This window comes from Protopterus annectens, chromosome 1.part0 (genome assembly GCF_019279795.1).
Source record: "Protopterus annectens isolate FY-2018-M chromosome 1.part0, PAN1.0, whole genome shotgun sequence".
NCBI lineage: Eukaryota > Metazoa > Chordata > Ceratodontiformes > Protopteridae > Protopterus > Protopterus annectens.
Genome location: NC_056725.1, coordinates 1723897292 through 1723924294, shown reverse-complemented (window position 1 = coordinate 1723924294; position 27003 = coordinate 1723897292). Strand labels below are relative to the sequence as shown.

Genomic DNA, 27003 nt, shown 5'->3' with positions numbered 1-27003 from the left:
GCTTCCACCTATAGGAGAAGCTAAGCAGAGGCATCAAGCTGATTTTTAAGGCACTGAACAGATGAAAATAGAGGGTGGATACACTGGCCAGCACAACTGAGATCATTAAAATGGCAATACTGCTGCTAGTTAATTTACCTACATGAACATACAACCTGCTTCTTGGGAAAAGCAGGAGAAAAAGTGGCAAAAAAGTGTGGAACAGGAACATGGTGCATAGAGATAATGAAAAGGTTCAAAGCTAGTTGGAGGCTTAGTGGCTTAAGGATAACAGCTTTAAAGCCATTAGACAATTTGGACACATCATTAAGATATGGTAAAAGGAACACAGGTAAGCAGGGCAGAGTTATTTGGATGAGGTTAATCAAAAGGTTGCAGGCTGATTAGAAGGATCTGGGCAGAGTGGGTAGCATGCCAGGAAAGCAGTGTTGGAAAAATGGTAAAGTGGAGTAGCCAATCAAAGAGATGGGGGTTAGATGAGGTAAATAGGTTGAAGGTCTGGGAAAGGGGAAACAATGTGTTTTAAGAGGCATAGGAAAGAATAGGACTAGCCATTGAGGATTGGCTGCTGGTTAGAAACTCTAAAGAAATAGGCATTAGATGAAGGTGTACAGAGAGGATAAGGGGCTGGAAGCAAAGTTGGATCAGCAGAGGATGATCAGAGAAGACAGAGTAGTACACACATACAAGGACATAGGAAAAAGGCAGGGGCTGCATGGTATGGATAGACTGTGTAAAAGATGGACTAAGAGACACAAGGGATTGAGGAATGAAGAGAATGTCTGGGGTGTATCAAGGGTAAAAGACTGCAAAAGTGCAGTTTGGGACATGTACATGCACTTTTTACAATGATGGTACATTACTCAAGAGAAGTTAAGGAGGAATGGTAGGATGGTAACATATGTGATTGGGGCCTGTAGGGAAGTGAAGGGTTTGTGGGCAACAATGCAGTTACTCCCATGAGAAGTCTCTGGGCAAGAAATTCAGTGGACCTGCGAGTTCCATTTGCTTGGGGTAATGGATGGAGGAAGTTTGCAGAGCACCAGGGGTGGCTCGTGCTATAGGGCTGCAGCCCTCCCACCTAAAAAACAAATAAAAATAAAACCGAGAAACACAAAAACAAACACCGTAAATTCCCAGAAGTGCGCGCACGCTCTAAAATAGACGGGAACACTCGCAGGCTGCTTTCTCAGCAGTCTAGATAGGGGGAAAAGGCATCTCGGATTCAAGATGCCCAGCAGTCTGTTCAACGGTGACGTCACGAAATGGAGGCACTCCAGACTGGGGACTGTTTGGATATCGGCGGCAAGGGGAGCATTTATTTGGCTCGGTGGCAAGGTGTGTGTGTGTGTGTATAAAATGCCCCAGTTGCTATATACTGGTGGCTAGAGAAAACTCATGGTGGTGTGGTAGGGAATACCTCAGGCTTGAACCTTGTACCTTTTATGCAAGTGTTAAGGGCCTGAATTCCCTACCGACCACCATTTGTAAAAAATTTGCAGATTTTGCCTCAAATTTGATCTGTTCTGTTCCTCATAATATCTGTGGATTCTAAATGTTTAAATGCTTAGATATTTGATGGTGCAGTGGTAGCATTGTTGCCTCACAGCTACAGGTTCTCAGGTTTGATTCTTGGCTGGGATGCCTTCTGGGTGGGGTCTGCATCTTCTCCGTGGGTTTGTGTCCTCCCATGTTACAAAGACATGTCTGCATTATTTCTTCCTGGGCCTCTGCTGAAAATTTAGTTTTTGTTCCAAGTCAGACTGTCCTGGTTAACAAATGTTAAATAAAATTTACAGGCATTTGAATTTCAGACTTCAGGTTTCTGAATGTTTAATTCCTTAAATATTTGATAGTGCAGTGGCAGCATTGTTGCCTCACAGCTATAGGTTTTCTGGTTTGATTCTTGGCTGGGGTGCCTTCTGTGTGGAGTCTGCATTTCCTCCCTGTGTTTGTGTGGATTTCCTCTGCTGTCCTGCCATTTTACAAAGACACATGTCTGCAGTATTTCTCCCTGGGCCTTTGCTAAAAATTGTTTTTGTTCCATCAGAAGTAAAATTGACAGGCATTTGAATTTCAGACTTCATATTCTTCAGAAAATACATAGTAACACAACCTTTTATTCTAGCAATTTTCTAAGTTCATAAGATGAATATTTGAAATTTGCCCCTATTTTTGGGACTGTATTCCCTCATTATTGGCTTCGTCCAGTTTTTTTCTGCTAAGGTTGACAGCTATGGCAAGAACTGAATTCACTGAATATGTTTGAGGGCTGTATTCCCTCATTACTGGTTTTGTCCAGGTGTTTTGTGCTAAGTGGTTGACAGCTATGGTGAGAACTGAATTCACTAAATGATAGCCATTTAAGTTTCAGTCTTCCTCTCTTTCACAAAGCAGCTGATCTGGCGTAGTGGTATGTTGCTCTGACCGTTTTGTACAGGGACCTTGTCAGTAAAATGTATGGTGGTAACACAGCATTTTATTCTAGCAACTTTCCAAGATTATACAAGCAATGTTTAATGTGTCCCTGGTTTTTGGGCTTGTGACCCTCCCTCCCCAAAAATTTTGGCTTTTTCCAGATTTCTTGTGCTGCAAAGTTGAGATGCAGTTGAGTATTGAGTAGATTTTACAAGATGCTGAGAGCTGCAGGGGAAGAGAAGTTTAGTGCTGCTTATGCAGAGTCTGCTTGCATTGTTAAAAGCACAACAGGTTGTGTACTTTCTTTTGATGCAGAAGGCTGTGGGTTCTACTCCCACAAGGGATGGATGCTGCCGTAGTCAGAATGTCCTCTTTGGCAAAGATACTAACTATGAGCCTGTTATCAGTTTGCCATCCATTTCCTACTGTAATATTACTAGCTTATCATTTTTTTTTTATGTAATATAGGCAATTTATTCCTCAGGGGTAAAAGACAATATTTTTCGATGAAACCATGAAATATAAAGGTGTTTGTTAGTAGCAACCTCTTTATTAGTTACAGATTTCTTTAATGTGGAATTATTTAGATGACTTTTACTTCTTCAGAGACTGTGCATATTTACTGATAATGGTGGACTGTAGAATTGTGCATATTTACTGATAATGGTGGACCGTAGAAGTTTGAGTAGACTTTTATGATAGAAATGTTCTGAACTGGGCAGTTTTGTCATTATGGGTGCATGCATTTTGTTTCATTGTTTACTGGAAAAATGTTCAAAACAATACATGTAAAATGCTCTTTAACAACTGTACTGTATTGTACAAGGAATATAATTTAGTACAATCAGGAAGGTGTATCAAAGAGCACATGTATGTTTCATGTGCAAGGGGCCTAGGATTTGAAAACAGCCCAAAATTAATCTTTATCTGCCACTGGCAAAATGTATCTTCTTTGAATGTGGGTTTCAATGCTGTTTCAATGAATGTGAGTTTCAAGGGCAGAGAAGTTTTAATGCTAAGTCTGTTTTCATTGTGAGACTGCATTGCTTTGTTTAACAGATGTCTTAGTGTTTGTGCTGTAAAATGCAAAATTAAACTTTCAAATGAAGTCCAAATCATCATAGAAGTAAAGCAGTATGCATATTAGTGTTTATGGTAAATGGAGTGAAATAGCCAAGTAATGGATCATTGGAATGGCTGCAGGGGGAGGCTCCATTCAACCATGATTTTGTGAGAGGGAAGGGCGGCTGTTTTATATTTTTGCATCACATCTTTGGTCCATTTTTCATAAAATTGTGCTTTGTTTTTTTTTTGGCAAATTAGTGACAAATCATTAAAGACTGAAGTTAGAAAATAATGACAAACATTTGAGTTTCAGATTTCATATCCTTCAGAAAATTCATACTAATGCAAGACCTATTCTACTATCTTTCTAAGTTTATAAGAGCAATATTTAAAAAATTGTCCTTATTTTTGGGCCTTTGTCAAACTTCTATGCATGGCTTTGTCCAGATTTCTTGCTCTGAGGTTGAGAGATATGTGTCAGGGCTATCACAGTCAGCCAGAGACATTTCAAATTGTGACATACTTGTTGCACCCCACTCCCCCATGTAGCAACTCTGGGTGTGTCCAAGCAAGGTAAGGAGTAGTTATGCAGTGTAAATGTGCAGAGTATCCCCCCATCCAAGGTAGACACAAGTACTACAGTGGCTTTTCATCTGTCCTTGATTTTGCAGGATGGTCTGGTTTCTGTCATATTTTTGTACTGTTGATTTATGCTCATTACTCAGAAAGTGCCTGTTGCTCTGTGTTTAAGTAGCAATGCTGTAATGACCATCAGGTAAGCTTGTCTGAGATCATAACATGCAAGTAATCTTTAATAAGCCTGCCAACATTGAAGCCTTTCTGTTGTTGCCATGCAGGGAATACTTAACTAGATAATGTATAAGCGTTGGGTATTGAAATGCATATGACAGTATTTGTAATAAAGGACAGGATTACATTATTTTAAGAAGCTCATTACACTTGTTGGAGACTTCCAATCCTGTGTGGTCCATAACCTGTACAGTAATATCCTGTGTGGTCCATAACCTGTACAGTAATCCTTTAAGCAATGTATCTTGAGCTTGTTTCTTGTTTGCTTTTCATTTTTTACTTTGATCATGTTTTCCCCATGAAACAAGTAGATAGTTGTCAGGCAGCAAGTCTTTTCTGGATAAGAAACATTTTTACAAGTGGGGGCATCACAGAGATTTCTAACTTTCCGCATGTTACTTGGTACTTTAATAAAGCTGAATATAATTTATAATTAGAAATGCAGTGCAAGGAGAAGTGGTTTGAGTTGAGTGCTGCTCATTTTTCTTATACTTGACTTTGACTGCCATTCCAGTAATGTATTTAAAAAGTAATTTATTTTTTCATGCCTCACAACCTTTTTGTTTCCATCTAGATATCAAGTAAGCTGTCATGCAAACAATGCATTGAAATATTTTTATTCTTCTACACTTCATTTTGTCTTGATTGGACTCTCATAATGATGGTTTGGCACCCAGGGTGGCGTATTTAATTAAAGTTCGTTTTTGTGGTTTTGAGCATAGCTCCTCCCCTTTCTAGTTGGCCACACTCCTTCCCATTGACCCCACCCATTCATCTGTCTCCTGCAACCCTCCTTTGATTTGAAGTCACCAGCCGCCACTGCGGAGCACAGAACGGTGTTTTGAGCTGCAAATAATGTCAAGATGAGAAAAAGGGAAGGATGTGAAAAAGATGAACATCTGCTGGGTCAGAAGGGTCAGTTAAAAAGATTGATATGGCTTCTGAAGATAAGGATGGATCAAGCTGAACTAGGGAAGAAATGGCAGGGTAACTGGGTACTGAGTAGATAAAAGAATTGAGGTATATTGGTAAAAAAACAGATACATGTAAAGGGGCTGCAAAATGAGTTAGCCTCAGGGAGATTAACTGCAGTTGGTGGGAAGATGTGCTCATATGTAAACTGATATGTGGACTCATCAGCACAAATAACGGAGGATATTGACAACTGCCAGTGTGTGTTTGTCTGTATATATGCACGCAAATTGTGGCTGAATGGTATGAGTAACAGGGAGAGTGGCGTGTGCGAGTTGTGGCTAATGGAAGCGAGGATGGAAACAAACAGGATTCTTCCCACTGTGATCTTAAAGGCTGTCAAATGTCTTTGGGGAAGGGGGAGTACTCGGGTGATATGGTCTTTACTACTAATAAAATTCTCTACCTTTGAATTCATGAACTGCTCTGCCCTGCCCAGTACAAGGGACTGATTTTCTTCAAAACTGTTTGTTTTATTTTTCAAACCCTTTTCTACCATGTTTGTATGTTTTTCTATTTGTTACACACTAATTGGCCCAATACAACTAGAAGACTGATGTCACTTTGGTCAGATCAAAGTTAAATGATTGATACCACTGTGCAAAATAATGCTATGTGACTGACTGCTGTGGTTTCAATTGACTGCTGAAGTTAGCAGCTGCAATGCTATAAATCAAAAGTCTTCAATACAAAAGAATTATTACAAAAAAGTCCATTTACAAACAAACCAGTAGAAAAACCAGCAAACACAGTTGTCTCTATAAGGCCAAGTGGTTATACTGATGTGGTGAACAATCAACAGTAGCACATTATAGGTCAACTGAATGAGAAGAAATGAATAGGACAGCTACTGAAAGTTCAGGACTACAAAAATAATTCAAGGCGGACTGATACGAACAAAATGTGCACAAGCCGGCTATGTAAATGACTTGCCTACAGTACAGATTTGAGTAGCACTGAAATATCACAATGACCAAATAGGACATGTGGAGAACAAATTGCAACCATAACCACATGCTATGTCTGAAGTACCTTTCAGATAAGTACACAGAAAGTGAAACGCAGCAGTGCTACCAAAGACAATGAACATTTGTTTATGTTTCACATCTGCTTGACAACTACTGCAATCCAAGAGCCAGTGACTGCAGCTCCATCTATCCAAACGCTGTAAGGCTGGCATTAAGCAATGAAAAATCATAACACTCCAAACAACCTTTACTTGTAAAAATGTCAGAATTAAACAGACAGATAAAATACATACTTCTAGTATTCATACGAAATAAAATGTTACAAATGAAGAAACTCTCAAAGCTAACAAAACATTACCTGCAGGATACTGCTAGTAAGCCAACATATTTCAAGACTACTAATTATACACATTCTATATTGGATATTTGTCTTTTCTCTGCAGCAAGCAACCTTTTAAACAGAATGGCTATCAGCATCAGTTTTGTATTTCATTTTCTTTATGTTTAAATAAATTTTGGATCAACTAAAGATTATTTTAGCTCTGAAGTTCAGCACCTTCTGTTTACACTTTTATTTTATAATGCCTTAGTATTTCCCCTTTCTCGGACTTCCACAAACTTAAAAGTTCTGTTGCTTTACTCAGTACAGCATTAAAATACAAAAGACTTCACACAAATCTGAAAAATATTGCTTTATATTTTCCCTTGTCTTTACTACAAAAATAACTAAATCATAACATATCTAAGTAATCTAAACTTAACAGAGGCCTGCCTATAAAGAGTAGACACAGAGATATTACACACAAGCATACCTCTCAATTGTCCACATTTATGCCTCGTATTTTTCAGTCTGTTTCTCATAAAATGTGTTGTCTTCTGGCAAATCATTGAAGAATTGATGTCACTAAACTCTAAATAATGGCAGACATTTGAGTCTCAGACTTTGTACTCTTCAGAAAATACATAATAATGCAAAACCTGTTATTTTAGTAACTTCCTAAGTTTATAGGAGCAATACTGAACTTCTGTCCCTATTTTTGGGACTTTGCTCCCCCATTATTTTTGGCTTTGTCCAGATTTTTTGCACTGACAGGTTGACGGGTATGACTGCAAGACATATTCATTTCAGTAACTTTAGCTGTTACAGCATAATCATGTGTGCTGAATGACAGGCTACAATATTACTACCTAAAAAAAAAAAAAAAAAAAAAAAAACACAGTAACATTCATGGGTCAAAGCCCATAAATTAAATATGTATGAAGAAACACCAGGTACTTTTGAAACAGAAAACTCATCTAAGAAGCTTGTTCCTGGCAACACTTGGGGAAAAAAATTACCTGCCGATTCCGGAAATATCATTTTTTATATTATTATACGGAGATGGACAACAATTTTTTTTTTTTTTTTTTTACTTTGCTTATATATTAAGCCAGTGTTTATAACTTTTATTGAAGGCAGAAAAAAGTCTGGGGTGGGAAAGGCATTCAATATTACAATAATGGCTTAAATGAAAAAAAAAATAAAAATAAACTGGCAAAATGATATAATGTATTCTCAAGTAAGACAAAAAGGGGATCCAGAATCTTGTATCCAACCACCTGCAAAATGGTTGAATGATAAAGCAAACTTAGACCATGCTGTGCAATGGAATTCAGTATATTTGGGGAAAAAATGCACCTGATTCAATAAGGGATGATGGCTTTGAGTGTGTCCTTCATGAACACTAGGATACTACACAGTCACATCCAGACATACAAGATTCTCCTAAGAAGTAAAAATATATATTTATATATATATATATTTATATATATATATATATATATATATATATATATATATTACACACATACATACATATACACACAAAAACACACACATATTACATATTTGCATGTAAATGACAGAAAAATATTTTATTACATGCAAATGACAAAATATGGTATCAAATGACAGGTTATATTATTCATCTGGACTGAAGTGTCTTAAAACAACTGTGCAGCTTAGTGTTAAGAAATCAGAGCATTTGTGAAGACAGTTAGAAGGCCCAAGTAATCTTTTTCTATTTGTAAAAATCTTTGAAAAGGAATTATGCTGCTGTTGCCAGAGACAGGTTCATTTTTATGAGCTAGCCAGGGAGGTTGGGAGTGACAGGCCTCTACCAGCATGCCCATCTGGGAAGGTGGGGCAACTCTGGCATGCCACAAAGACGGCACCTAGCAGGAGGACCAAAGTGTTACAAAGTGGAGTTTGAACCCAGACTGGCGATGTCAGAGCTTGGCAGAGTTGCTGAGGGGAAAGGGGTACATGCGAGAGGACAGGATAGGTTGACACACAGGACAAGTGAGTTGGCCTGTTCCCCTACCACCAGACTCTCATTGATCAGGTTTATCAGGATTCTTGAGCAGAAATGGGCCACAAGGCTCTTGCCTGGCCTAGGCATACTGGGCTCCATCCCACTGGAATGAATTGGCCAACAATGTGATAGTAGAGGAGTCAATGGGCAAGGTCCTTGGAAAAAGGAAAATAAGCTTGCTAGCAATTCTAAACAACAGTATAACAGCATCCTTTTGCAGAATTTTAAGCAATTTAGCTATCACTTACTACAGCCTTGCGATTACCAAGGCTTTCTAGGTTTACAACTGACTTAACCTCCAGGATATTTGGCTCTAATCAGAATATTTGTCGCTGTATGCATCAATGATGTTATAAATATACAGAAGAACTATAGAAGATGAATCCTTTCACCTTTTCTTAGTATCTCTCTCAGTTTTAAATTCCAAAAGATTCACTGACGTTAGAGATTGAAAATACCTACACAACTTTGAGTAAGAGGACTGTTATCACTGGAAGATGTGCATATTATCATTTCTACATGGCTAATATCTCAAGACAGGAAATAAAAAAAATCTTGGTTGTAATTTAGGCATAGAGTGTAATCAACATACTTCTCATCACATGCTTTTCTGATAGGAGCCTTCCAGTCACTAGCATATGGCAATTTCAAAATGCACCATGATGTAGCAATAATAATATGTTGGTTAACAGTCACTGAGCAAACAAAATGTATAAACAATATTTATTATAAACTTAATCTACAAGTAGAGACGATATGATGCTGCCTCAGAAAATTTACAATCATGAAAGTTTACTGCACCAAAATGAAGAAAACAGCAATATGTTAACTAAGAAACTGATGTTTCACCGTTTATTAAAATCTTTGCATTAGAGGAAGTAACTTTAGAAATGGAAACTCAGGTTAATCGTTCTTGAATACAATAAACGTACTGAGACCCGGTAAAGGTGTGACATACCCAGCTACTAGCTAAAGCAGAGCAAGTCATACTCAGAAAGTGTTTCATCTGTTTATAAGATGATGAATAATTACTGAATTGGTACTTCTCAGAGGCGTCACTCATCATGTACTTAGCACTGTCGATAAGTACTAAACTTCAGTAATGAACAAGAAGCAAGGGATTTGGCAACAAAGAAACAGGAGAAGTTAACAATCATGTCAATGTGCCCTGAAATGTGGGAGCAGTGATGATAATCTCTAATCCACAGCAATTTGCCTTATTAAAAAAGTGTCAGAGGTAGTCCAGTATGTGGACTGAAAACTGACATGTAGAATAGACAGCAGAACATCAGGACTAAGATATGATATTCTGCTTTACCTATGCACTGTAAAGTATCTTTCTTCCCATAAGTTTCATCTGTACAACGTACTTTTATAAGCATTATACAATGGATTCCTTGTTGCATTAATATAGACTGGGATAACAACAACAAAGTCAATTTTACTGATCTGCAATATTTTGCTTTTCTTAAGCTTTACTGCTTATGACATATCAATTGTATGATATGCAGACACCTAATCCATCACTGTCTGAACTTACTTGAAGATAGGCTATGCAACAAACAGTAGAGGTCAGTTGCCATTGGTATTGCATTACCTTAAGTCTAAAACTACATTATTGCAAAGTGTAAACAAAGTAATTATCTGTAAAAGTCAAATACCATAAAATACAAAGTAGCAAAACCAAGGCATGAAACAGAGAGAGATGGACAAATCAATGAAAAAAAACCTAAGGCGGAACAGACAGCATCAGTGCTGTCAAACTGTAGATAGCATGTTTAATTTTGTGGACACAAATTTTACCTTTCAAACAACATATACTGTGCATTGTGTAGGACAAGGATAACAAATATGGAATTTGTGCACAATTCTAAAGCATTTAACCTATAACCTTTCACAATAACTTATTGGTAAAAGAGATAGGAGAATATTTCCTCAAGCAGGTAGATAGCAAATGTTGAAGGTGTGATGGTGCAGAAAGAGGCAATTGGGAACATATTTTCTGAAAGTGCAGAGAGTTGGTGGACCTTAGGGATTCCCTACAGGATGCACTGTCAGAGATGCTGGGTGAGCACACTGGTATGATGAGGGAGATGATTTTTTCTGAGCTATGACATAGAATTGGAATTGCCTGCATGGTAAGGCCTTGCTGTCTCTAATTATGGTGGCTGCCAAAAAAGCAATTACTAGAAAATGGAAATCAATAAACCAACTATATTAGAAGTAGTGAATATAGTAACAGAGAAAAAAACAACTGGAATTAAGATATTTAGAAAAAGGTAGCAGCAAACTACATAGGAAAAACAGGAATTGTAGGAACAATACATACAGAGGAGGACTGAAGTTTAAAAGAAGGAAGGATTTAAATGAGCTATGTAATGTTTGACTGAAAATGAGTGAGTAGATTATAAGTGATGTACAATGTTTGCAACTGGAGTGTACGAGAATGGCTTGTGATGTAAAATGCTTGCAACTAGAACTGTGTCGGTGTGGCTTGTTTTCATTTATATAAATGTATGATTGCTTAGTGATTGTTTAATAAAGATGTTTCTTGTATAAAAAAGGGCAGGCATTGAATAATTTGGGTAACATTTTGTTAATTTTAATTTGTAAATATAGTTTGATTAGTTTTATATAATTGTAAATGTGCCTATGTCACAACTGATAATTAATAAAGGTGCTTAAAAAAAGAAGGAATGAAATGTCACATCTTTTTAAGCAGTGTTTGAAGCCTACCATAGTCAGGCTGCAAAATGACAGTGAAACTAGAAATGTAAAAGTAACAGAAGATTGAAAATCCCCTTATTAAGAGCAAACAGGTCTTAGCAGACATGAAATGATGAAGGCAACTTTTGTTTGATCACTGAATGCTTTATCAGTGATGTTCAGTTGATGACAGTGAAAAAAAAGGGTAGGTAACCTGCATTTTGGAACTCTGGCAGACCTCTTTGGAGGTGAGCTGCTGTACTAGTAGGACAGCTTTGGCCACAGTCACATTGATGTTAACTTGCTTGGGCCCATGCCAGATATCCATGAACTGGAAATATGGGAGGATGTTACTAATAGGGTGGATAAATAGCTGTCCAAATGTCTGCCAGGAGGAGTAGGACATGTGACTCAGTCAAAGGTTTTATATACATAGCGACATGACCCATTATGTTTCTCAAGCTCTGTCTATTAATAAGTGGCACTGGTTACAGTCATCAGGAGTGAGGAGGCATTGTGACCAGGATGGAAACCATATCATTCATCCATTTTAATTTAGTTAAGCACTGAGTTGAAAAGCTACTGTGGTTTTCAGTAACCTGGATAACGGAGGAAAGACTAAGATGGGACAGTAACGGCTGAGGAGTGACATAGCATCTACTTACTTGAAAGGAATAACAGATGCTCGGTATCCACTGCTTTGGAATATTGCCAAAAATCAGGAGAAATTACTGATGGCAGCAATGGGACAGGAGATGATAATCACAGGCTTTAACAAAATGTGAGCAAATGTTATCTTCCCCTGGTTTAGCAAGTTTAAGGAGTTTTTGCAAGCGGGAAGAGAATTAGCTGGTTTATAACGTTTGAATGAAGATAAATGAAGAAAGTAAAAGATGTGTAAGTTTGGGGTGAAGAAGAATGAAAAGACTGTGACAAAGCAAAAGACTGAAAAGATACTAGAGAAGTGACCAGATTCTACAGGACAATAAAGGAGGATCACATAAGTGAGTTAACAACATGGGTGGATTTTGCAGGCCATTGTGACCTGAAACAGTTGACCTGCTTCCAGAACTAGACAGGATAAAAGAAGATGATATGTCTGTTTGCCCTTGAAACAGAATTCAAGATTCTTGCAGCTGTTTCTGACATTAAAACAGGCATAACAGTTAAACAAAATAGCTGAACCTTCTGTATTGAGCCCAGAAAATATTGATTTTTGTCAAAAAGCTCTAGCATGAAACTTGAGTGCACAAAACATTGCTTATTCTCCACTCACAAACTGAAAAGTACTTGTCCTGGAAACCAATAAAGTAACCTGCAAAGTAATGCAGCTAAGTGTTAACATCAAACTAGTTTCGCCCTTCAGAAAGAATCCAAGCTGCAGGTGGTATCCAAATTTGTTAATCAAAGAATAAAAAGCAAATAATAATACCATGTATGAGCCTCTAAAAGCATCTAAGACTTAAGATCTAACTATAAAGCACACTCTATAACATTTACAAGGCTTTCTGCCTTTTCAGTGCTTCCTTTCTTCTCTCTACTTAGGGCTAAGTGCAGATCTACCTCTAAGACCAGCAAAAATATGCTCAATCATGGTCCTTTCCCTAATAATAATAAACAGTACATGGTAGTGTTTTCCACACACCCTGAGCTTTAAACATTTTTCCTACCCTTTTAATCTAAAGGAATTTTAAAATTAAAATTATAGAGACCAATCCCTAGCCAGATAGTCTTTTCAGTACTCAGTTTGGCATATGCATGATATTTGCTTAGGAAAAATACAATCAAATTATTACATTTTAGCAAATTGTAAGTCTGAGATGTGAAAAATGGTCATGACAAAATACAAAATCAGAGTCCTTGTGTTAAAGGACTCAATAAAAGCAAAAATAAAGAACATTGTTCTGCAAAATCTGTGTCAGCCACAACAAAAACAGCATCACTATAAAAAGAGCAAGAGCTTCCTATAACAAACTCTAGCTATTGTATGACATGCATGGACATTGTGATACTCTTTCAAATGTAGTTTTCTCAATGCTTAACATGAGAGAACAAACAAAAAAAAAGTCAGTGACCTACTAGAAGTAAATGGTAATGCATTCTTAATGTTACAAAGTATGCACAGAATACATACCTCACTGACTGTTTCCTTTAATGTAATTGTGTAATACCAAACACTTCAAGGATATACAAAATGCCAAAGCAACTTTTACTTCTACATGCCACACTAAAATCCCTCATTATTCCAAAATTACCTCTGGGATCACACAGCCTTTTAAAAATGCACTTCTAATTTAATTATGGCATAAATTCAGAAGTAATCAGAACATCACTTCATATTAAATGCTCACTATTTAAAAGGACAACTTTTATACTAAAACTATTATAGCCATACAGATCTAAAAATATTGTGTTAATAGTAACCTGTATCAGTATAAAATAAAACTGAATCACAGCTTCTAAAACAGCAAACAATGCACGGGTGCAAGACCAAGCTGAGTGCAAATACTGGGCAATATTTTACCTGAAACATATTTTGCTTATGGTATAGTAAATATCTGATAAAATATACTACGACAGATAGTAAATGAACAGACACAAAGGGTTTTCAAAATGTAACCAGACACAATTGTGAAGAAATCCAATATGTTCTCCCAAAGTAGAGGAGTCTAAAAGAACCATCTAGTCACTGCAAATACATTTAATAACATGAAAAGCTGGGATTCACTGTATTCTTCAGCACGTATATCCTAACATTTCCTTTGCATTTAGTTCGAACACAATCTCTTTGCCAAAAAAACTGCAGCATCCAAGGACAAACACTAACACGACACTAAACATTTAATTTCCTTCGTTAAATGAGCAGAAAAAGTACAACAGCAATTACAAGTCTTGTGTTAATGCTCCTATTAAAATACATTTATTCTGCTGCTATTAAAAACATAGGACTAAAAGTCTTGCTTCACTGCACAGCCTCTGATTACAGTCAGCAGCAACTAATGCATCACACCACTAAAAGGATACATCATCATCACCATATATACATGTGCAAGAAACACTCCCTCTGTCCTACCACTTCACCAACCTTACATACCTGATGTTGAAGGTATGCCCTTCACTGATGCAGAAACTATAAAAGAGTGGTCTTTGACTTACTACTGTTTTATGAAAGGATACAGCCTCAGAGCTCCAGCCTGTGTACCAACTGCAAGGATTTTCTGCACTGGGTCAAAAGCCATGGATGAAGGCTGGTATGGGAACCCATGGCGGACAGTCTGTTGATACAAAAAGCAAGGGTAAAAAAGAAGAAGAAAAATGGGAAGTTAAACCACGAACAGGATCAAACTTTTAGAATGTACAAATCAATGAACTGCAGCTTAGTAACACATCATACAAGAAGTTAACAGTAGCTGCTCAGCCATAAGTCAGCACACACAAAATAAGAGTACACTTTTTAAAGAATGCTGCACTTAGAATCTCTATTAAAGATTACACATGTAATGCACCAGGCACTTTAATAATATTTACCAAAGTCCAAAGTAAAGGACCCCCATAAGAAAGTCTCAAACACTGCTTTTTTGGGGGGTTAACAATCATGAACTTAAAGATAAAGGTTTTCAATATCCATCCCACCTCAGATCAAGTGAACAATATCACAATTCACTACTAGTCAAATGCACTTAGGGTGGTTCATGTATTTCTACACTTATATTGTTTCCAGACATGGCAGACAAGCTGTGATTCACCAATATTCTCATCTAATAAACAAATTTTGCTTAGAGTATAGTAAATATGTGAAGATTTTCAAAATATGGGTAAAGTCAACATAATAACTATTATGTACTTTTCCTGATTCATAAACCTAAATATACCAGATGTATACAAAGCTAAAAGCTAACTGTTTACACATTTTACATCTAGCATATTAGCACACTGTAAGCAAATCCATGAATAAACTGCATACATAAAAACTTAATACAAATTTCAAGTGTAAATGATATGAAGTTCTATTAACTGTCCAGCTTACTAAACATTACACATGCTGTGTATGACCTGTACTTCATTTACTATGTTTCTGTGAAGCTTTTCTCCCTGGGCCTCTTCTGAAAAGAGGCTCTGCCTAGGTCAAACCTCACAGTTATGAAACATAAATAAAATTTCAGAGAGTATAAAACCATTACATGGCCACCAGTGCATATCAGGACTGTGATAGAAAATATTCTCTTATGTATGCTGTAAATTTTTTTTAACAAAAATGTATTTTCTCAACAATAAAACAACTATGCTGATCAAAGCAGCAGAAATTAAGTAAATCTGGCCTCCTTAAATTGCAAAAGTGCTAGTCAGTGCACTGCCCTTTCATTATAGCACTATTCACATATAAACAAAACAAACCGTTCCACAGCTCTGTAGAGCAGTCAGCTAATTACCACACAGAGACAATCAGCACGATAATGTCTTTAGCCTGCAAACACATGAGATTTAGTACAAGATTTGATTTCCGTTGATACACTGTAACAGTTAATGTCTTTAACTGTGTGTTTCTTAGCACTACAACCCCCCCCCCCAAAAAAAAAAAAAAAAAAAAACACTGGACACAGGGCCCAATATCCTGTGTCAACCCTTCTACTAGCTTAATACAGACTGGCTTAAAAAGGAAATGCTGGTTTTACTTCCAAAAGGTGTCTTCATTTGGCAAACCACAAAAAAGGAAGAAAATAAAAACATAATGCTTTCAGATCTATAAAATGAATTTTAATGCACAGTTAATTAACTAATGTAGTATAAGTTACACACACACACACATATACTCTGTGTGTGTGTGTCATTTTTTTTACTAGAATATGTCCAGTGCATCTTTATAAAGATGTAAACAGATTTATGTATTCAGAAAAATACTAGGATAATTATCTTTATTACATAAGACATAATACAGATAGAATAGAACAACTATTTTCACAATAATGCAAGCAATGCTACTACTATAACTGTTAAATATGCATAAGCACAAAAGCCGCCCCCCCCAAAAGAAAACGCACTTCCCATATAACATGGAAGATTATTTTTCTATACAGACCACATAATCTCCCACAGCACTACTGTATTTAATACAAAAAAATGAATAATTTCTCTTCCGCACCTTCCCCTAGCCCTCCCTTTTTGCATCTCATAAATCTGATTAGCAGATTTTTTGGTTAATCATGGTCTTGCACGACTAAGAAGTGGCTGCATCCTACCAGTGAGCAGAAAACCATATATGAAGAACCAGTGTTTACACTGTCCATTCAGGAAGAGGTAAAACCAGAGTGAATGAGTGTGTTACATCATGGTGAGAACATGAACGCTACATCTGCCAGGCAGCCCTACTAATTCTAACCCTCTCTCACCTTGCAGAGCTGGAAGTGCTCGGACTGAAGTGTCTCCTGGATGTCATTCTCCTTTATACCAGGCTGCACTGACGAGGACGACGAAACTGCTGCTATGCCGTCCAGCACCTTCTTAATTTTCTTCATCCTCGCAACAGAGATTTATGTCGACAAAACCAAATTAAAGAAAACACAGGCACACACATTCACACTCTTTCAGTACTACTGTCTTCCAAGCTTTCACATGTTAATGTCTTGACAAGGTGCTATTCTCCATGCCCCCTGAACTGCCGGCGTGATTACTCCAGTAGCCCTTTGTTATTTATTCCCAGTGTGTTTTAGTCAGCTGTTTCCGAGTTTTGGCAGTATGTGTCACACAGCAAACTGACAACCAATATTCCTCTCTCTCACTCAGGCACTCTTCCTTGGGCGAGTGTATGTATGCCTTAGTTCTCCAACACGGAAACGCAGCGGTGCCACGAATGCGCAAGCGCATTACCACAAAACCCGGATGTCAGTACTGCACCTGACAGCAGCATAGCAACCACATCCTCCAGACAAGGTGGCAGATGGGGTAAGAGCAGGGAGATGAGGTGATGCACTCTTTGCTTGCACTTGCCACTTTAGTTGGGCTTTGAATCAGAGTGTAACCCAGATTGGAAATAAAAAGGTGAATCCACTAGTCATGGTGTGTTGTCATTTATGTTACGCACAAATTGGCAAAGTAAAATGACCTTTACCACATTAGTGCGTCTTTTCCTTGTGTATTTCTGTTCTAAACACTTGCACACTGGTTCTAAGGGAGCTATATAGTTTGCGAGACAGGCCCATTCATTCGTATTCATTTTTGTACAAATATCACCAAAGTCTGATATTTAGTAACCTAAATCTTGATGCGTTTGAAAAGCGTAAGGGGACGTTTTTTTTTTCTTTAAATATTTAGAATAAATGTGTGGCAGACGTTACTTGTTCACTGAACATCAATTGGTTTCATAACTGCAATCAAGCTTGTTTTAACGCATATGATTTGTATTATATGACTTCGAAGGGCAGTGTGTATTTATGAGTAAGGAAGGTGGAACAGCTTATTGCCAAAATATCCATCGGCTAATATTTATCGTAATGCCCCTGCAGAGCGTGCCTGATTTTTGCCCTGTCGCTCGCCCAATGTTTCATTTTCTGGTTTTTCAGTGAGGACTGCATTTGCTCAGTAATGTCAAATATACACTAGAGTTTCTTATTAATTATTGTTCAGAATATGTACGTGTGTGCAAAACTTGTTCTATTACTTTTAAGTGAATTAGAGTAATATTTAGCAACTGACGCAAGTATTGGCCTTTGCTTCCCATTATTTTTGAGTTTGCCCCACATTCTTGAGTAAATAAGTTGAGGGCTATGAAAGATTCATCGTATTAGTAAGTTTGATAACGTAAAGGATTTCGGGTGTACGTAAAATGATGAACTTGAATTTCCCAAAATTTTAGTTTAAATTTAAACCCAATGACTACTGAATAACAAAACCGTATCGTCGTACTTACCAAACATCAGTAGGTAATTTAAAACAGTAGAAAATTACAGTAAATAGTATGCACACATATATCGAAGTGTCTTTAAAATAATTGACGTTGTATTTATTTAGAAATACACTGTTTGCTCTAACCAGTTTTTCTTTACTTCTTCAACATACATCTGCATACAGATTTGAAATAATATGCGAAAAACTGGAAGCTTTAGTAGTTGACTCAACTAATGGAGTTTAGTACAGTAATTAAGCAAATATTTTACTTATTTTTAATATTATCTCTTCTGATAATATAGTATTATTCACCTGTGTTATCACTCCATAGTTATACACATACATAAAGTTTCTGGTAGATAGACATATCAGTATCCTCTCTTATTAGAAACATGTATAAACCTTAGTCCATATATGTAAAATCGAGGTATTAAGGACTCAGTATGTATTACACTGTATCTATGTGTTACTTCTCTATTGCAGTGTTTTGAAATTTTGTACATTTGTCTTGTAAATGTGGAGCTTTTCTGCCTGGGCCTCCACTGAAAAGGATATTGCATCCAGACGGACCTTTATGGTAAACAAAAGTAAAATAAATAAATAAATAAATAATCCTGAAGAAAACAAAACCACCAAGCAAGAACCGGAAGCAGATAAAACATAAAATAATAATAAAAAACTGTGCCAAAGGCTAGAAGGTACTTATAAACACTTTAATAAATAAAACTGGTAAGCGTTTTCGTAAAAACTTCTTCAGACCATATCAAATTACATAATTCAGTCATTAAATACAAATTTAAAAAAGGGACAACCAATAAATATGCAGTTCTCATACACATTATACAAAAAAGTAATTAAAACCACATACTCTTCAATTTAGGTTTTAAAGAAACCTTGTAATTTAGTCCAAAAGTTTTATCAGCTTGCAGATGTAATATCCAAAACAATTCATGGCTTTCAGTATGAGTAATAATATCACCAAGTCTGCCATTTTCATTTACTATCTCAATAACTTTAAAATTAAAGCTGTGTGTAGTGTCAGTGTCTTTAAAATGCCTAGCCAGAGAATTGTTAACATTCAGATTCCTGATATCCTTATGATGTTCCCTCATTCTTTCAAAAAGTATCCTGTTTGTTTTGCCTATGTAGAATTTTTTGCAAACATTGCATTGTGCCAAATAAACTAATTTTTTTGTCCTACAAGTCACATGAACTTTAAAATTATAAACAGCACCAGTATAGGGATGTACAAAGGTATTATGTGTATCAATTAAATGATAGAGATTACAGGAACCACAAGGAACAGTCCGCTGTATAATGCTGCCATTACTGGTTATAGAGTAATTATAACATAGTGACCTTTTCAAGGACTTTTTATTCCTAAATGAGAAAGTTGGTTTTGTTCCTATTACAGTATTAATCGTACTATCCGATGTCAAAACGTGCCAATTCTTTTTTTATTGTATCACAAATAACCTTGATATTGCTAGAGTATGTCAAATTTACCCTTGGAGCTTTATAGCTGGTAACTGATCCAGATACTTCATTCCTATAATTCGTATCTGAATAATAAGGGGAAGCTCTACTACCCCTAAGTGTTCTGGCCTCATTAATACTTTTTTCTCCTTCGCCATCCCTGTAACCCCTTGCTGATAATTCATCACTTAGTACTTCCAAAGCTGTCATAAATCCATCTTCCCTACTATTTAGGCAAGAAAGTCTCATTGCTTGACCCTTAATGATGTTTTTGAAAATGAGTGTGGGGGTGAAGACTATTTCTATGCAAGATATGATTCTTGTAACAGTCTTTCCTATAACAACTGGCAATATTGTTACCAAGAGGATCTTTTTCTAGCTGTATATCCAAATAGTCAATCCATTGTGTAGAGTAACTACTGGTAAACATAAGAAAATTGGTAGTACCATGTAAATACTCTAGGAAGCACATTAAATCTTCTGTGGTTCCCTCTCACAACATAAACACATCATCTACAAAATGCTCATAGAACTTAATATGACCCAGAAAACTATTATTGGCCACATGTCTTTTCCCACTGTGCCAACACCATATTAACATAGCTGTTGGCACAGCAAGTGCCCATGGCCACTCTGATCTTCTGCCTATAATAACAGTTATCAAAGGTAAAGACATTATTATCCAAGATGGTTTCTATAAATAAACATATTAAATCTGTTTTATATCATATGTTCCATCATCTAATAAAAATTCCTTAACAAATTCCAATCCACTATCATTTAGTATCACTGTGAACAAAGAACATATGTCTAATGTTACAAACAGAAAATAAGCACATGAGCCCTCCTTAAAACAATAATCAAATAACTGAGATAAAAATGGTCCAGAATCATTAAGGACCACCAAATAATTATCTAATATTGGTCTTAAATGTCGTTCCACATAAACAGAAATCATTTCAGTCGCCCACCCCCGTCCTGAGACAATCGGTCTCTAGGGCGGATTAGATAAGCTTTTATGTACTTTAGGTAATGTGTAGAAACCTCTTATTAAGGAAGAATCGACACAGCAAAACTTAAAAATATTAGCATCAATAATGTTCAAAAGAGGCAATCATTCAATGAAGAATGTACCCTATAAATGACATCATGGACATCAAAAATAATTTTCTCATAAGTCAATTCATCATTTAAAAGCTGTAGCACTGAGCTCACATATTTATCAAAGTCCATGACCACTAGTTCACCTCCTTTATCAGCTGGCCGAATATAAATTGAATTATCATTGGAAAGTCTGTTTAAGGCTTGCATCTCTTTGATGGTTGACCACTGAATAATAAAACTATATCGTCGTATTTATCAAACATCAGTAGGTAATTTAAAACAGTAGAACATTACAGTAAACAGTATGCACATATATCGAAGTGCCTTCAAAATAATTGACGTTTTCTTCATTTAGAAATACACTGTTTGCTCTAACGAGAGTTTTTCTTTATTTCTTCAACATACATCTGCATATAGATTTGAAATAATATGCGTAAAACTGGAAGTTTTAGTAGTTGACTCCACAAATGGAGTTTAGTTCAGTAATTAAGCAAATATTTTACTTATTTTTATTATTATCTCCCTGATAATATAGTATTATTTACCTGTGTTATCACTCCATAGTTATGCACATACATAAAGTTTCTGGTAGATAGACATATCAGTATCCTCTATTATTAGAAATATGTATAAACCTTAGTCTATATATGTAAAATCGAGGTATTAAGGATTCTGTATGTATTACACTGTATCTATGTGTAACTTCTCTATTGCAATGTTTTGATATTTTGTACATTTTTCTTGTAAATGTGGAGCTTTTCTCCCTGGGCCTCCACTGAAAAAGGTATTACATCCAGTCAGACCTTTATGGTAAACAAAAGTAAAATAAATAAATAAATAATAAATAATCTTGATTTGATGCTTAATGTATTCATTATATTTTTACATATGTTTTTGTTTAACAACTATTTATTATCTTATATAGAAATGCTTGGGTTATGACAGTTATAATTAGTAAAAACTAAATACTAAGCATGTCTGTATCAAAAGACCAAAATTTAACAAAGTAAGTATGATATTAATTATTCTGGAATAAATAAAACATGGCATAATTTTGGTGAAGTACATTGTGTATGGTATGTTGCATTTTGTTTATTCATTCATTTGCTGGTTACCTGCTTAGTCTGGTACAAGTTTGCAATGGAGCCTATCAGTGGATACAAGGCAGATACACTTATCCTAGCTGTGTCTCAATAAAGTCTAAATGAACCCTACCATTAGTGGTGGTAGGAGAGAAAGCACAGTTGTGTAAAATGTTACCATAATGGTCCTTGCCTTCACCGCTGCAGTATTCATTACAAATGGGATTCCCTGCCGTGAAGCCCACCCACCGTCCAGCCAGTTTACCAAAGTCTACTATTGCTTTAATGTAAGCTGAATGTCACCTACACACTCCTTGCATAGTGTAGGGCATAAAGGTGATGTTTAGGTGTGCGATCCTCAAAAATGATTGCCCTAGTAGGACCAGCAGTCCAAGTAAAACCAAAGAGAACTTGCACATCCAGGAAGGATAAAAAAGACTAGGGAGATGGAGGGAGGGAGCGAATACTGCAGCGGTAAATGCAAGGACATTTACCATTATGGTAAGATTTTACACAATTGTACTATGTCCATGCCAAAGCTCAAGAAGAAACTTGGGAGGAGGAAGCAGCAGCAGAGCCCTCTAAGAAGCCATGAAGAATGGCATTAGCAAAACCAGCCCTAGCTCTGGAGATACCACCCAACTGGTAATGTTTGGTAAAGGCATACACAGAGGTCCAGGTAGCAGCTTCAAGAATAGAATTAGTGTCTAAGCCCTTGGAAAAAAACACCAGAAGAAGCCACAGCCCTAGCAGAATGAGTCTTTACAGAAGAAGGAAGGCTGTCACTATGAAAAGCATAACAAAAGAAAAGAGTTTGCTTGCAAACAGCCAAACGTAAAGACCTGGGATGAAATAAATCAAACAAGTGGTCTGATTGTCTGATAGCTTTAGTTTTATCCAAATAAAAATATCTGAGCTATCTATGCACATCTAAGTCTAAGACAAGTCATTAACCACGTTGGGCATGAAAGAATGATTTGTATCAAGGACACCCTGTCCTCATGAAATATCAAAAAAGGTAGACTAGCCATAAGAGCTTGCAACTCGGAGACCCATCTGGCAGAAGAGCTAACAAAAGAACTGTCTTCCAAGAATAATTTTGCAAGGAAGCTGAAACACCAGGCTCAAAAGGAGCCTGAGTCAATTTTTCCAGAATGAAATTAAGATCACAGGGAGAAGGAACTGTCTTCCTGGAAGTTCTAATATTAAGGACACCTTTAAAAAATTGCATAGCCTCAAATCTAGCAGCTAATGGGAGAGTTAAAGGTAGACAAACAGAAAGAGTTGATAATTGGGCCTTAACAGAAGAATAGGCCAAACCAGCATTGAGCAACACACACAAATAAGAGAGAACCAAAGGAACATTCACAGAAACTGGGTCCAGGTCATGAGAAAGACACAAAATAGAAAACCTCTTCCATTTACACAAGTAGGATTTTCTAGTAGTAGGTTTGCTGGCCTGCTGCAAGACCTGCAATATATCTTCAGAAAAAAGGTGTCTATGAGGGATCAAAACTCTATCACCCACAGTGTCAGTTGAAGCATGAACAGGTAGGGATGGATGAGAGACCCCTTGTCTTGTATGAGAAGATCCACCCTGTGAGGTAACTTGTGATGACTGTCCTTGGCTAGATGCGGAAGTAGAGGGAACCAGTGCTGTCGTGGCCAAAAGGGAGTCACCAACAAGATTTTGGGAGCATCCTGTTGAATCTTGAACAGGACTCTCAGAATGAGAGGAAGGGAAGGAAATGCATAAAGAAACATCCCCTTTCAAGAAAATGAGAGGGTGTCCACCTTCCATACCAGAGGACCTGGGACTCTAGCGCAAAACAGATGAAGTTGTCTGTTTAGAGGCAAAGAGATCTACTTGAGGAGTATCCCACTGGTGAACAATGTCCAGAAACACATCCCTGTGAAGCATCCATTCATGGGATTGAATGAAGGACCTGCTCAAAGTGTCTGCCATAATGTTCTGACCTGAAGGAATATAAACTTCCTGAAGAGTCACTTGATACTTGATAGCCAGATCCCATAGCAGAAGTGCCAGTCGGCAAGGAAGGTAAGATCTTGTAGCCCCCTGTTTGTTGATATACCATACAACAGTGGCATTGTCTGTGAATACCTTGAGAGGGCCCAGATAGAAGAGAGGATGAAAGGTCTGAAGAGCCAGTATAAGAGCTCTTATCTCTTTGATGTTGCTGTGCTCCTTCTGCTGACAAGGTGACCACACTCCCTGAACCCTCAGGGAGCCAAATATTGCTCCCCATCCCACATCTGAAGCATCTGTGAACAGATCCTGAGAGAGAAGAAGAGGTTGAAAAGGGAGTCCTGGATTCAGAGACAACTGTTGAATCCACCACAGAAGTTCTTTCTTGAGACACAGGATAAGATCTGTAAAATGTAGAGGATGCTCATGCTGAAGCCACATCAACTTCAGAAACTGCTTGGAACTTCCTCATGTGGAATTTGGCAGAGGGAGCATCAGAATGGTGAAAGCCATGAACCCCAGAGCTCTTGGTAACTCCCTGTCTGTAATGGAGGCCAGGGAAGAAGATTTTGAAAGTAAGAAATGAGAGTTAAGGCCTTTGGAGGCAGTATGGATGCCAGCACCTGCACCATCTGAATCCTGCAACCCAGAAAGACATGATCCTGAGAAGGAGTCAGGGATGACTTTTTGAAGTTTATCTTGAACCCCATGCTCTGAAGAAGAGAAATGGTAAAACAAAGATTTTGCAAAAGGACCTCTGGAGCGGAAGCTTGGATCAGCAGGTCATCCAAACAAGGAAAGATTTGGATCCCTTGAAGCTTGCAAAAAGTCACAGGAACGAGGCATTTGGTGAATACCCTTGGGGCAATAGAAAGGCCAAAGGGCAAAGCACAGAACTGAAAATGCCAGGAGAGGAACGCAAAAAAATCTCACGAAAAGAGAATGGAACAGAATATGGAGATAAGCATCCTTGAGATCCAGAGACACCAGATAGGCCTGAGAGAGCAAGAGAGGAAAAAAAGGACTGAAGGGACAACATCTGAAAGGAAGGAACCATCAGAAAGGTGTTTAGATGACAGAGGTCTACTTTTCTGGGCACTAGAAGCATTCTCGAATAAAACCCGTTCCCCCTTTGGGACACAGGCACCTCTTGAATAGTACCCTGGGGACAAGAGACCTCGAAGAACCTCTGGGCAAAAAGGAAGTTGCTCCTGAGGAGACTGAGAATGCCCATAAAAGGAGAACAGGAAAGCCAGACCATGAAGTACCCCTGGTGAATGATTGGTAGAACCCAAGAATCCTGGGTGATTCTGAGCCAAACAGAAAGAGGAAGAGATAGGTGAAGAGAAAGAGGAATGTGGCTGGGAACAGGTGGATAGTCAGACAGCATCTGGTTTGTCAGGAAAGGAAGACTTTAGAATCCCTGCAATTTGAGTGGCCTTAGCAGTAGGAGTCCGTTAACCACCCTTTTTACCTTTAGAAGGAGGGCGAAATTGCCTATGAACAAAGGCTGGTTTAGAAGGGTAGTTTCACTGAAATTTAGAAACAGGAGAAACAAAGGCATGTTTAAGCTCCTGTAAAGCCTTACCTTTGTCCTGAAGAGACTTAAATAAACCAGCAGCCACTTCCCCAAACAGAAGTTTATTATCCAGAGGAGCATCCATCAGTTTAGCCTTAATATCATTGGGTAAAGGTTGAAACCTAAGCCAAGAATACGTCCTCAGTACAGAACCAAAAGCAGCAGCCCTAGAAGAGGCATCTGCTGCATCTTAACTACATTTATAGAATGACAAACTACTTGACAGGAAGTCCCTAGCAAGGAAAGAGCAGAAGATTTACTCTCAAGAGTCTGGAAGATCAGAAAAAAGCTGACAAGCCTGAGAAAGAACAGCTACCACATACCAAGAGATATGGGTTCTGATAATTGATAGCCCTAAAAGCTAGGGTAGCTGAAGTATAAATGTTCTTACCCAGCCTGTCCATGGTTCTACTGTCTTTGTCAGAAGGCAGCAACTTGGATGAAAGGAAGCAATTGAGACAGCTTACCAGAGGCTACAGACAAGACAGAGGGGTCAGCAGCAGGACATTTAAACAAAAAGGAGCAATCCTCAGGTACGCTATAAAACCTATCAGACTTCTTGGGATCAAGGGGCAGGGAATCCAATGCTTTAGAGGCATTGGAAAAAATATCCAGTAAAGCAGCCAAGACAGGAGGAATGGCTGCAGGTTTAGGAGATTACATCTGCAGTAACTCAAAGTACCTCCTATATATCTGAAACCTGGGTACAATCCCACTTAAAAAATTCCATCATTCTAGAGATTGTGTCCCCAAAGAAAATTTCCTCAGAAGGATTATTTGGAGTATGAGAGCCCTCCTCCTCAAACCCGTAATCTAAAGGAGAAGGAATCTGAGTAGAATAAGCAAGGGATTCCTCATCAGAATCCAACTCTTCCAGAGAAGAATTCAATTCTCTCTGTCTTTTAGGGGATGAAGAGGACCAAGGAGGAGCAGGAACCAAAACCCCTTGAGGAGGCCTTAGCGACAGTAAAGCATTAAATAACCCCTGGGTAAAGGCCTGCCACTCACTTTGTGGTCCCTGAGAGCAGAAGAAACCTGATCAGTTTTCTGTTTCTTTTTCAAGGGGATATCTGTCCTAGAAACGTGGAAAGGCCCTGACTCAAGATGGCATTCCACAACTGTAGTAGGAACTTCTTCCCTAAAAAGAAACTGCAGAATCCCCCTAGACCCTTCAGAAGCAATCAACCATGATTCCCCCTGAACATCCAAAATGGACACCTGCAAAGCCTCATCGGACATGTTGCCTGCGAGATCCTCACCAGCCTCCAACCCAGATGTGGTAGGGGAATCTGACAATACAACCAGGTATGCCTCTGGGTTTGTAATAACCTCAGGAGAAACTCCCAGCAGAGGCTGGACAATGGAAGATTCCTGTCTTACCTTTTGCACCTGCTTCTTCCCTGATGGCTGATGCTTGGGGCAGGAAGTTCCATCCATAGTATCTTTAGCAAGAAGCTTAAGACACTGGTTCTCATGATACAATGAGAGAGAAGAAAGCCTACTACTAAGAGTTGTAGGGACAAACACCTGACAAATTGAACAAGATATATGGTCGTGAGCAGCTCCTAGGTAAAAAAGACACTTATTATGGTGGTCTTTA

At 37.7% G+C, this 27003-nt stretch overlaps 1 protein-coding gene across 2 annotated transcripts in view; it reads right to left on the bottom strand.

Annotated features, from left to right (window-relative positions):
* The window catches only part of STXBP5 (syntaxin binding protein 5), a 3006986-nt gene extending 2989860 nt beyond the window's left edge, over positions 1-17126 (bottom strand). For both annotated transcript variants that reach the window (XM_044068842.1, XM_044068850.1), the window contains exons 1-2: positions 16681-17126; positions 14471-14568 (exon numbers count right to left, since the gene is read on the bottom strand). In XM_044068842.1, coding sequence (XP_043924777.1) covers positions 14471-14568; positions 16681-16806 — 224 coding nt within the window. In that variant the 5' untranslated portion in view covers positions 16807-17126. The remainder of the gene's footprint in view (positions 1-14470; positions 14569-16680) is intronic.
* Between the last annotated feature and the right edge of the window lie 9877 nt (positions 17127-27003).